The following is a 13,736-nucleotide window of genomic DNA, read 5'->3' as shown; positions in this document are numbered from 1 at the left end:
CCTCTTTTATGATTCTTGACTTTGGCATACGCTGCAGCTCCTCTTCCACTTTTGGCAGTAATGGAAAGGGGGGTTGACGAGTACTAATAGAAAACTTAGCTTACCAGTTTCATTTCACAGGCAGTTTTATGACTTAAGGAGTTTAATGGTGTATTGGCCTTTTACAATATAAAATACAAGTCCTGTAACTGACATTTTGTCCTTTTTTCCGTACAAGCTAAGAATTTATCAATACAGTCCAGTTTGCCACTCGGACTCCTGATGTCTGCAAGACTTTTGGTAAGATGAGGGTGACTAGGAAGTTTCAGATATGATTGTTCAGACATGAGTGTGATATCTGCACGTACCAATCTTAAACTTCACAGCTGCTGACGAAAGCTTTGACACTTTTACCACTTCCTTGACTCCTTTTGTGAAAACAAGCATGGTCTTGAATCAAGTTGCGTTTGGACACAAAATGTTCATCAAATGTTTTAACTACTGTGTTGTAGTAAACATTTTCCACAGAAAACGTAAAAGTGCTGAATATGGGTTCTGCCTGTTTGCCCATCGCATATAGTAGTGAATTCACCTGTACATCACATCTACCTTGTTGAGTTTCATTGCAATCCAGAAATGTGCAAAGCGCTGCCTCCATGCTGGCCAACTCCATGGCTGGGCAAAATCTAAAAGCTTCAGGCGTGTGAAACGTTGACATTTAATTCCGTCCTCCTTCTCAGATCAGCAGAGTGCATGGAGAACTTTCCCTTCTGACACCATGTAGCCAACAACTCGGTGAACTCACTGTCTTAACTTTATTTAACACGTGCACTGATAACCCCAGTAAAGATAGTTTGCTGTTTGATGTTTAGATTTCTTTTGGCTATAAATACAAAGTGCACTGTCATAGACATGCAAATAATACCAAATGTCATTTTCCATGGTTTGTGAAATCAGGTGACACTGTCCTCCAGGCCTCTTGGGTTCAATATCATGATTTGTGAAAGGTTTCAAAGTATAGTTTTTGACAGTTAATAGTGAGGGGAAAAGGGTGACAGAGTACATAGGGCCCAGAGCTTTGTGGGGCCCCATCTTCGACTCTGACTCCCTGAGGAAGTACTCTAAATTCTAAATTTGTGAAAACTTTCACAGTGCAGTTTTGGCCAGTTAACTCTTACCTGATACATTAATATCACTATTCTGAACTGTAAAACTTTCACAGTGCAGTGCTGGTCAGTTAACCCTTACCTGAGTCAGTAACTGAACTATTCTGATTTCTGAAAATTTCACAGCACAGTTTTGGCCATTTAACCCTATCCCGAGTTCGTAACATCACTATTCTGATTTGTGAAAACAATTCTGGACTGTGAAAGTTCACCAATCGGTAACATAACTATTTTCAGAGATGGGAAGTAACGAAGTACAAATACTTCATTACTGTACTTTAGATTTTTCAGTACTTTACTTTAGTACTTTACTTCACTATTTATTTTTCTGACTACTTTTTACTTTTACTCCTTACATTTTTACACAAATATCTGTACTTTCTACTTCTTACATTTTCAAACCAGACTCGTTACTTTAGTTTTAATCAGCATTTGGTGGATCACCATTCGATAGCAAATCTGTAATAAATCATGGATCAGCTAATCTTGACTGGCATTGCGACGCCAGACCAAACGGTTTCTATCAGAGTAATCATTGCAAGTGACTCGAGAATGGAGTGGAAGCGCGCGGGTGGATCATAGAGGCAAAACTACTGACCTGTTCAGGACTTCAAGTGCAGGTCAGTTTAATCTGTAAACAGGCTGCTAAGAGTTGCTAGCAGTTTAATGCTTAACTAAGTAAACAAAGACAAAACTACAACAGTAGTACTATAAACAAAACTAAACTAAATTACTATCATCACTCAAAATACTCTATGCTCAAGGACATCATTATTATATACTGTTACAGTAGTAATTTAGCAAACAAATGTTATAAAACATAATTTTGTAATATGTTCAGAGGGAGCTAGAGCAGATAACAACACAACCCTTATGAACATTAAAACTAAAATCCATGGTTACTATAGTTAAACCATGGTAACCGCAAATGACCCATGGTTTTGCTACATTAACTATAGTCTAACCATGAGATGTATAGTAAAACTATGGTTCCCCTTCAGTCATTCTCTACAACGTTACGTCATAACTGACGTATTTGGGGTCTCCCTTGGGAGGCCAATCACCTCTGAATAAACTGGAAAAGGCCAATGAAAATTGGCGAGTGGATTTTGCATGCCAAGCCACTCCCCCGTATATACGGGTATATAAGATGGCGGCGTGCATCCACTCATTCAGATTTTTCCTTCGGAGCTTCACCCGCAAGCTGACTGGAAATTCATCGTTGGTTTCTCTCAATGCTGCGTAGCCAGGTGCATCTCTGCACCGGTAACTTTGTATTACAGCGAAGAACCCCTCTTGAGTGCACGGTTGTGCCGCGGTCCTTCCCTGGGCAAACCAGCAATAAAAGAGCAATTTTCCAACGAAGCACGGTTGTTGAGAGTGTCTTTTTCAAGACACATCTCCAATCGTACGTTTTTAGGGAGCGATAGTTTCCTTACTTCCTCATGACGGACACAATCGCTGTCTCATAGGTCTGGGTTGTAAAAAATGCACATTGAGATGGCGTTTGTGGATGGGTTATGCCCACGCTCGTGGGCAGACCCATTATTACGCTTGGTCATAGCTTACATTTGTTATGTGGGCTACCTTTGCACTCTACCCTTTCCGGTTTTGCGGGCTGCTGATTCCCCAGGCTGCATTGGCTAGAAGCATGGGAGACCTGAGGATTACAGTCTGGGCTGCTCCGTCGGGTTCGCCCCCGCGGAGGTCCAGGTCCTCTTAGCGTATTACCGTCGAGTTTCTGAATGCCGATGCCGGTTCATCTTACCACAAGCCCTGCGTCTCATTTAGTGCTCATGAGGACGTTAAGATGTCTATCGCCGCATCAGCGGAACGGTTCGTCTTCTGACGCCGAGGATTGCGCGGCCGGTGTCTTAGGCTAAGTTGACGTCCGTGTTCCTCTGAGTGGCCGCGACGGCCGTTCGCGGTCTAACGATGGGTTTTCAGCGACAGACGCGGCTCTTGCTGCGCCCTCTCTGGTACCTTTCTTCCCGGAGGTTCAGGAAGAGCTTAACTACGTGTTTAGCGCTTTCCCTGCACTCTCCTCGTGGGCGGGAGTGGCCTGGAGCATGTTGACGCCCTCTGGTGGAGTGTGCGGTTGTGGTGCAAAATGCCGCCACCTGGTGGGCTGTCCGTGTTTTCCTCCTAGCTTGTAAGCACTGCCAGCCTTGGCTGTAAAGCAGGGCTCACAGTGCTGCAGGCCTTGCCACCTCCGCTCTGCACACCATGGCCCTCCTGCATTATATAGGCCATTATTTTGATGTGCACGAGGAGGGTTCTGACTTGAGGTTGAGGCAGGAACTGCATACGGTGATCATAGATCTCGGTGCGGTCCCTCGGTCAGGTGATGTCCATCTTTGTGGCCTAAAAAATATATATATATAAAAAAAAAAAAATCTGGTTGTACCTGGTGAGATGTACAACACTGACAAAGCTCGCTTTCTTGGTGTTTCATCTTTCAGGCCAGCCTCTTCGGTGATACTGTTCAGGACTTTGCCCAGCGGTCCTGAGCAGTTCAGGCGCAGATAGAGTGCCCATGGTAGGGCCATGTTTTTGTCTGCCTTCACCGAAGATCCGTCCCGGTGGTCCCAACGGTCCCAGCGGGACTTGCTCCGCTCCCCTTTGGGGGTGTTGAGCTGACCACACCTAGGGGTGGCAGTCTGCCATCTGGGTTGCCTTGTGGAAATAATAGGACATGGGGTTTCCTGGGAGCAGGCTACCCGGGGGATGGAGAAGATTGCTTGACGGGGTCTTCAACTCCTGTTCCCCCCCTCTCCCGGGGGAGGGCCAGGAGAGAGTGGCTTCACTACTGCCGCCTACCTTAGGGTCGGTAGTACCCAACCACTCACAAAAAGAGCAATTTTCTAAGTCTCTGGGTTTTTCAACCCGAGTTCAGTTTGTGAGCGACGCTTTGCCTCCTCAGATCCAGACTCGGAGTATGTCTTCACCAACATCACGGGAACCAGGGGTGAAGGTAAGGGCTGCTTGCCGCAGCGTGACTTTTCTCCAGAACGCTTTGTTTTCTGGGTTGGGTCCTGGACAGGACCTCGACTGCAGTGGCATATCAATTGCCTCGAGTTGCTCGCAGTGCTTCTAGCGCTACGTCGGTTTCTTCGTCGGCGACAAGCATATGCTGATTCGAACAGACAATGTTCCGACAGTAGCGTATATCAACCGGCAGGGTGGTTTATGCTCCCGTCGCATGTCGCAACTCGCCCGCCATCTCCTCCTGTGGAGTCAGACGCGGCTCAAAACGCTGCAGGCTGTTCACATTCCGGGAGAACTGAATCGTGCAGCCGATGCGCTCTCACGACAGCTCACTCGTCCCGGAGAATGGCGACTTCACCCCCAGGTGGTCCAGCTAATTTGGAGTCGATTTGACGAAGCTCAGGTGGACCTGTTCGCTTCCCCGGAATCCTCCCACTGCCAGCTGTTTTATGCTCTGACCGAGGCCCCCCTCGGCAGGGACGCTCTGGCACACAGCTGGCCCCGGGGACTCACCAAGTACGCCTTTCTCCCAGTGAGCCTCCTTGCACAGACTCTGTGCAAGATCAGGGAGGACGAGGAGCAGGTCCTGTTGGTTGCGCCTTATTGGCCCACCCGGACCTGGTTTGCCGACCTCATGCTCCTCGCGACAGCTTACCAGTGTCAGGGTGAGCTGTGCCCCCTGGGAGTTCGAGCCCACTCCACCCGGAGTGTGGTTTCCTCGTATGCGTTGGCGCACGGCGCCTCTCTCTCATGGCGCGCGACACCAAACAGGGGTGGACGGTTCGGTGTTGGCTTGTTGCGCCATTCCTTTGGATCCGTTTTCCAGAGGAGACCCCAAATACGTCAGTTATGACGTAACGTCGTAGAGAAACGACTGAAGGGGAACGTCTCGGTTACATCTGTAACCCTCGTTCCCTGAAGGAGGGAACGGAGACGTTACGTCATAACTGACGTATTTGGGGTCTCCCTTGGGAGGCCAGTCACCTCTGAATAAACTGGAAAAGGCCAATGAAACTTGGCGAGTGGATTTTGCATGCCAAGCCACTCCCCCGTACATACGGGTATATAAGATGGCGGCGTGCATCCACTCATTCAGATTTAAGCTGAGGAGCTGAACCAAAACCGAGCGCCCCAGCGCAGTCCAGAATTGTGGCAAGAGGACGTAACGTCTCCGTTCCCTCCTTCAGGGAACGAGGGTTACAGATGTAACCGAGACGTTGTAGTTAAATTAAAACAGATTGTAATCAATCCAACAAAAAATAAACAAACAAATCATGATTACTATACTTTTACTGTAATAAACCATGGTTAATTTTGGTAAGAGAAAAACATGACTCATGATAATGCAACAACATGTTCAGTATTAGGATTTTTCTGTATAGATATTGTCATGATGTAAGCATTATTGTACTAATTTTGACATTTAGGCAATTCAGAGAATATAGTTTTCTTAAATCTATAGTATTTAAGCCATTTTAAGATAAAACAACAACACCTGATTTAACACCTACTTTAAATTGAACCTAAGTAAAACTGTTACTGCAAATAGAATATAATATGGTGGTTGTTTTGTAAAAAGGTGGAGACAGTTTTGCTCATAACAGTAAATGGCTGATGGGAAAAGGGACAGGTAAGAAAATTAGTGAAAAAAGCAAACACACACAAAGTGAGAGGCAGAGAGATATCATGGAAAATAAAGAGACTGAAAAGGAAAATGGAAGTTCAAGAGAGCCTTTTTCTTATTTTGCACATCCCCAGCCTAAGGTTTTATACATTTATTTAAATGTGATGGCCATACAAAAAAATAGTGTTGTCCATGGTCTCAGAATTTGTTGTGGGTATATGGGATGGCCTGGATGAGTGTGAGATTTCCCGGCCTGAAATTTTGTCCCAGTCTGGTCCTGTTCTACATGGTGGTTGTTTAGTTTTGATATATTTATTAGCTAACAAATTTTAAATGTAAGTTATTGTGTATTAATGTGTCAATATGATGTGATGTCCAGTTAACAGTGTGGCACTAAAACAGGTAGTAGTAATGGGTACTTTTTACTTAAGTACATTTCTGAGCCCATACTTAACTTTAACTTAAGTAAAAAAAGTGTAGTCAGTACTTCTACTTTTACCAGAGTATTTTTTAACATGAGTATCTTTACTTGTACTTGAGTGAAGGATGTGTGTACTTTTGCCATCTCTGACTATTTTATGGTACTGACTCAGAGAGGGGTTAAAAGACCATAAACTGCACTGTGAAAGTTTTCACAAATCAGAATAGTGATTAAATGAATCAGGAAAGGGTTAACTGACCAAGACTGCACTGTAAATTTTTTCACAAATCAGAATAGTTAAGGGCTCAGGAAAAGGTTAACTGACAAAGTGTTAAACTGTGAAACCTTTTGCAAATCAGAATACTGAACCCAGTGCTTGGAAACCATTATTCACTGGAACAGCACTGTATGACATTATTATACAAGAAATATATATAAATATCGTGAAAGTTTTCACAAATCAAGCTTGACCTAAAACAAATTTGTATTCCAGCAGTCTGCGTATTTTTTGGTTATAGACGTTAATCATGAAGAATGCCTACCTTTCACATTCCTTACTTGCAGACTTACCAAGGGGTTTACAGACAAGCAATTTACAGATGGTGAAGATGATACCTGTTTCAGTCTTCTAAGTGTCCGAATTTTGGAGCTATAGGCATTATAAAAAAAAAAAAAAAACTCATGTCGGCCCGGAGGACAGTGTCGCCTGAATTCACAAATCATGAAGAATGACATTTGGTATCATTTGCATGTTTATGACAGCGAACTGTGTATTTATGGCAAAAGGAAAACTAAATATGAAACCGCAAACTATCTTCATAACTATCCCAGTGTTCAAGACATGGTTATGACCTTCCATTAAAGTATGCTGTATTACAAGTAGTGACAACACATTAGCAAAATTTTGTGGAGGAAAAAGGTCCATATTGTCCATTCTAAATAACGATGCATGATACAGCTAGTGTTGCTTTCGTCAACGAAAATTCTGACTAAATATCGTCGTCAACGAACCTTTATCACGTGACGAAAACGAGATGAGACGCAACGTAAATGCTGGTCGTGTGACGATGACTATAATTAAATGTATAATGCAATATTGTTGACGAATAAAAACGAGACTAAATGTGGTTTACAAAATAAAAACTATGCTAAAATGTCTCTTAATTTTCGTTGACTAAAACGAGACGAAACAAAATGTTATAACGTTATTTCCTTTTGTTTAGTCGCGTTATTATTATTATTTTGCAGTATTTCTGAAGTGGGCTGCATCAAGTCGCACTGTGCAGACGCAGGCGACGTCACTTCCTCAAGCCCCACTGGCTGAAATTGAGGCCTGAAATTACAATTATTAAGACTGTTAGACAGTTATATACCGTTATCAGCACATGTTGAAGTAGATTAGTGTCTGAGAGAATATGCGCCATATTGCAGCGTTAGAAAACTCTGTCAGTAATTTTTTACTTTCACTTTCTATATAGTGAATTAGAAAAGTTAAAACTGAAGTTAAGACGTTCACCGGCATAACTATTACACAAAGTTTGATATCCATTGGCTCGCCTTCATGGTTTAAACAGAAATACTTCCAATATAGCGATGTAACTGCAAACCCCCATGCATGCACCTTAAACGGTGAAAGATGGATCAACTCGGTCTGCTGCTCTGTCTGAAACACGTCTTTGTGTTTGTGCGCGCTTCGGGTGTATACGAGAACCGCGCGCAAGTAACGAATCGAGTTTTGTTTTGTTTCTTCTTGTTGTGGTTTTAAATAGCTTGAACGTGTAAATTGGCAAATTATAACCTGCAAAATCACATGCCGAACGGTGGGGTTTTGATCTGATCCGTACGTATCACGGATCGACTGCGATCCGTTTAAACCCTAATAGGCTATATGACAGATCAGAGCCAATGCTCCAAGGAAATTGCATTGCTGGTCCAATGGCAGACTCCAGGGAAAATTCTGTGTTCACCGTTTGACACACATCAATCACGTGCGTATATTTGTATCTTGACTATACTTCTAGGTACGTATACTATACTGACTGGGTTAAATAGAACTGCATTACTAAAAAGAGACTAAAACACAATTTTCATTGACTAAAACTAGACTAAAATGTCAACAGTTTTCGTCGACTAAAACTAGACGAAAATAGTCATGGATAATTATGACTAAAATAAGACTAAAATGCTCGGACTTTTAGTTGACTAAAACTTGACTAGACTAAAAAGAGTATGAACGTGACTAAAACTAATGAAAGCTAAAATGACAGCTTTATACAAAGACTAGACTAAAACTAAAATTAAAACAAGCTGCCAAAAACAACACTAAGCACAGCTCACAGTCACTTTCAAGCTAAACAGCTTTCTGTTTGTAAACGTAGCAAACCTGCATAACCAACTTGAACCCATTTTGAAATCTATGGGAAAATATTTCGCCCCTACATAAGAAAATTTTTATCATGTGGATTCCCATAGAAATGACTATATTTTGCACATGAAAAACAGTAAAACACACATGAAGACGTGTCTAACTCTTGTCATCAGTCACAAGGAAGCCAGTTACTGCCACTGAATAAAACAAAAAATGGTAACTGCACCTTTTTATCTCACAATTTTAACTATTTTTCTTGCAATTAAAAGTTTACATCAGAATTGTGAGATATAAACTCACAACTGTGAGTTGTCAAGTCAGAATTATGAGATATAAACTCGCTATTCTAAGAACATATCAGTCTTTTTTTCCCCTCAAAAGTGGACTTTGTAACTCACAACTGTGAGTTTATATCTCACAATTCTGAGAAAAAAAGTCAGATTTATAAGTTTGTATCATGCAATTCTGAGGTGAAAAAAAAGTCAGAATTGTGAGATAAAAAGTTGCAATAACCTTTCTTAATATTTTATTCAGTGGCAGAAACCAGCTTCCATAATTACCTGACCACATCCACAGCTCCAGGGCGGACTTTGGGATCACTGCCCATAAGGGAAACACTGGCAGCAAAGGAACCATCAATACTAAACACCACACACTCCATTCCCCATGGCAACACTGTGAGGAATGCCTCTGCACTTGTTTGATCACCTCTGTAAAGACAAAAAAAAAACACCAGCTGTGTCTTCCATTCTTTAAATAGTTTTGTAAAAACAGTCTATAGATAGACAGATATTTAGAGTGATTCACTGTTTTGTGATGAGAATGTGAATACTTACTTGACCACCATTTTGATGGGGTAGACACCTACCCCTAGTCTTTTATTATCAGGGATAGTGTAGGACACCCGTCCACTGCTGCTGGTTACCGCGGTGTCAAACAGCACCCAGCGACCAGAGGCAGGCTGGGTCTTTAAAAACACATCCACCTGAGAAACAGACAGGATATTTTAAATCATAGAAATATATACAAGATCATAAGTTAAGTTTCAATAAAACTGTGCTGGCTATCCATCAGAGTGGTAATGTTAATACATGTCTTTGATTTTTTAGCAGTGGTAAAAGGCGCTTCTTTTAAATGTGACAACAACAATACAGTTATAAAAATTACCATCTTACCTTCTCTCCCGTTAGAGTCACCATGTCAAGAGGGCCATACATAAACCGCCCCACCAGCGTCTGCGGGCCATCTTCTGTCATGATGACATCATGAACTCTGTGATTCGCCGTTACATTCTGATAATGAAGAATAATTATAAGACTGACCTCCAAAACAAAGGAATGCACATAAAACTATTAAACTCTATTTCCTTCCATATACAGGTGCATCTAAAAAAAACTGAATATTGTGAAAAAGTTAATTTTTTGTTTGTGACTTATTTCAAAAACTGAAACTTTTCTAGATTTATTACATGTAAAGTAAAACATTTCTGAAGTTTTTAGTTTTAATTTTGATGATTAGAGTTTACAGCTCATGAAAGTCAAAAATCCAGTATCTCAATATATTAGAATATTTACAATTGAGTTTCATTAAATGTCCATCCCTACAGTATAAATTCCGGGTATCTCTTGTTCTTTGAAACCACAATAATGGGGAAGACTGCTGATATGACAGAAGACAATCACTGACACCCTCCACAAAGAGGATAAGTCACAGAAGGTCATTACTGAAAGGGGTGGCTGTTTACAGAGTGCTGTATCAAGGCATATTAAATGCAAAGTTGACTGGAAGGAAGGAATTTGGTAGGAAAAGGTGCACAACAGGGATGACCACAAGCTTGAGAAAACTGTCAAGGAAAGCCGATTCAAACACTTGGGAGAGCTTCACAAGGATTGGAATGAAGCCAGAGTTAGCGCATCAAGAGTCACCATGCTCAGATGTCTTCAGGAAAAGGGCTACCAAGCCACTTCTGAAACAGAAAACAATGTCAGAAGCATCTTATCTGGGCTAAGGAAAAAATTAACTGGACTGCTCAGTGGTCCAAAGTCCTCTTTTCAGATAAAAGTAAATTTTGCATTTCATGTTGAAATCATGATACCAGAGTCTGGAGGAAGACTGGAGAGGCACAGAATCCAAGCTTCTTGAAGTCCAGTGTGAAGTTTCTGAAGTCAGTGATGATTTGGGGTGCTGTGATCTGCTGGTGTTGGTCTACTGTGTTTTATCAAGTCCAAAGCACTTTCTGCTTTTGGAGAACTTTCGGTTTACAAGCTTTATGGAGACGCTGATTTCCTTTTCCAGCAGGACTTTAGCACCTGCCAACAGTGCAAAAACCATTTCCAAGTGGTTTGCTAACCATGATATTACTGTGCTTTATTGGCCAGCCAACATGCCTGACCTGAACCGGATAGAGAATCTATGGTATATTTTCAAGAGAAAGATGAGAAACTGTAGATCCAACTATATCCAGACGATCTGAAGGCTCAATAGTGCCTCAGCAGTGCCACAGGCTGATCGCTTACATGTCACACTTTACTGATGCTGTAATTTGTGCTAGGAGCAAGGAATTTGCTGTAATATGTGCTGCTGATCAAGTACTGAGTGCATAAATGAACATACTTTAAAGAATTTAAACTTTTCTGTTTTGCATATCCGTTTTTTGATTGATCTTAGGAAATATTTTAATATTTTGAGATACTGGATTTTTGACTTTCATGAGCTGTAAGTTGTAGTCATTAAAATTAATACAAAAAAACTTTAGAAATATTTTATTTTACAGGTAATGAATCTAGAATATATAGATACTTATATAATATAAGTTTAAGTTTTTTAAAAAAGGTTAAAAAAAAAAAAAAAAAAACGTTTTCACGATATTCTAATTTTTGAGATGCACCTGTATATTTAAGGGGACCTTTTATGCAAAAATCACTTTTATAAGGTGTTTGAACGCAGTTGTGTGGCTGCAGTGTGTGAAAACAACCAGCCTATGATGGTAAAATTTCACCTATTTTTTTTTTTTTTATAATCCCAATAAATTATAAACAGTCTCTCTCAACATGCCATTCCAGAGTTCTCCCTACAATGATGTTGTCGTAGGGATAAGGTCCCGCCCATTTGTGACGATCTCTGCCCTATTCATGGGTTTCAGTCACGTGCATCGCGCCGGTAAACTTTACCGGCCAATGACGCTTCGAGCACTCAACCTAGGGGCGGAGCCACCCACTATATATAGGTTGGGCTGAGCGTTATTAACTCAGAATCTTTCTCCTTCACGAAGCAAGCATCGAAGACTTCTACTAACCGCCGTTAACTCTTCTCGCAGTTGACAACGCCCTAAGAGGATGCCGTTTGCCTCAAGTTCCCCTTTGGCAATCCGGCAAGAAGACGACGAGATGTTGATTAAGGAGTGCTGTGCATGCGGAGGCCCTGTTGAGCTCCCTGATGCACATGACGCATGTGTCTTCTGTCTGGGCCGAGTCCACACAGAGGCCGTGCTGGATGGGCCTGACTGTCCTATCTGTGAAGAAATGACAGTCAAAACCCTCCGGGCCAGGGTTTCTGTAATCCTAAACTGCGTGCCGGCCAATCCATTGGATGACGCGCGGGATCTGGTCTCGTTTGGTGCTGCAGAGGATGACCTGGATGACGACGACGACGCCATGTCGACTGCAGCCTCTGGTTCAGGTGACTGGTCCGCCTGCCTGGAGTCGGAGGCTTCCCACAGTGAGGTGCGCGAGCCCCCGGCCCCGATTGACGAGGAGCTGGTGAAGATCCTGTCTGAGGCTGTACAGGATTTGGGTCTTGATTGGTCGCCCCCTGAGCATCCAACCAAGAACAGGTTGGACATGCGGTATCTGCAGTCGGGCCGCCAGGTTGGCGCACCCCAGAGACCCGCTCCCTTTTTTCCTGAGGTGCATGAGGAGATCTCGCGGTCTTGGCGCTCCCCCTATTCGGCCCGAGCCCAAGCCGCGGGATCACGTATGCTCTCCTCTGTCGATGGAGCCGACCGCTGGGGTTATACTAAGCCGCCGCCCGTCGAAGAAGCGGTTGCAGCACATCTTTGTCCGTCCGCACGTGGGAGAAAATCTGCGCCATCGCTTCCATCGAAGCCGTGCCGCACCATGAGCCACATCGCGGATAATGGCAACCGGCCAAGCAGCATCCGCGATCCACACTATTCAAGCCAAAATGCTGCAGACGCTGGATGAGGAGGGGCCGGACTCTGCCGCCTTCAAAAAGCTGTACTCGGCCACTGACTTGGCGCTCAGGGCCACGAAGAAGACGGCCCAGGGAATCGGCCGCTGTATGGGCAGTCTCGTCACGTTGCAGAGGCATCTTTGGCTGATGTTGACTGACATGAGGGAGTCGGAGAAGGCTCAGCTGTAAGACGCACCCATTTCCCCGCTCGGCCTGTACAGGGATGCTGTGGGCTCGTTTTCTGAGAAGTTTCTGGAGGCCCAGAAACAGTCAAAGGCGATGAGCCATTTCCTACTGAAGAGAGATCGGTCCGCTGCACCCCCACCACGTTCCAGATCCTCTTCTTTGCAGTGTTCAAAAAGGCGCGAAAGACCACCGCCTACTCCTTCCTCGGGAGCGAGGGTGGACCCGGAGCCAGCCGTGAGGCCAAAAGCGAGGCAGTTCCGCTACCCGAAGAAGATGGGACCACGCCCTTCCAGTGTGGTACAAGATCCACAGCAGCGTTCCTGACTGCGGTGGTCTGAGGAGGAAACGGCCGCCCAGTGAAGATTATGCCGCTAGTACTGCAGAAAATCAGAGAAGAGAAGGGGACTGTGCTTCTTGTAGCGCCGAGTTGGCCCAACCAGCCGTGGTTTCCGGAGTTGGTAGAGCTCCTAACGGCTCCCCCGTGGCCAATTCTGTTATGGAGAGATCTCTTATCTCAGGCAAAAGGCTCGGTGTGGCACCCCAGGCCGGAGCTATGGAACCTGCATGTTTGGCAGGTGAGCGCAGAGGGCAGACGCTAAACGTATCTCAATGAGTTTTGGATACAATTGCAGAAGCAAGAGCTCCATCTACCAGACGTCTGTACAGTCTGAAATGGAAAGTTTTCTCTTCATGGTGTATTACAAAAGATGAGGACCCAGCCAGCTGTGATGTGTCCATCATTCTATCATTTTTGCAGGACTGCTTGGATGCTGGGTGCACGCCATCTACTCTAAAAGTGTATGTGGCTACTAT

The 13,736-nt window shown here is 43.6% G+C and overlaps 1 protein-coding gene across 3 annotated transcripts in view; it reads right to left on the bottom strand.

The window, feature by feature from the left end:
* Positions 1-13,736, bottom strand: part of plrdgb (PITP-less RdgB-like protein) — a 184,624-nt gene that overhangs the window by 14,170 nt on the left and 156,718 nt on the right. For all 3 annotated transcript variants that reach the window (XM_051093322.1, XM_051093323.1, XM_051093324.1), the window contains 3 exons: positions 9,722-9,838; positions 9,383-9,531; positions 9,107-9,256 (listed from right to left, as the gene is read on the bottom strand). In XM_051093322.1, coding sequence (XP_050949279.1) covers positions 9,107-9,256; positions 9,383-9,531; positions 9,722-9,838 — 416 coding nt within the window. The remainder of the gene's footprint in view (positions 1-9,106; positions 9,257-9,382; positions 9,532-9,721; positions 9,839-13,736) is intronic.

Source organism: Labeo rohita, chromosome 21, assembly GCF_022985175.1.
Source record: "Labeo rohita strain BAU-BD-2019 chromosome 21, IGBB_LRoh.1.0, whole genome shotgun sequence".
NCBI classification, from domain to species: domain Eukaryota; kingdom Metazoa; phylum Chordata; class Actinopteri; order Cypriniformes; family Cyprinidae; genus Labeo; species Labeo rohita.
This window is presented reverse-complemented; position numbering and strand designations above follow the sequence as displayed.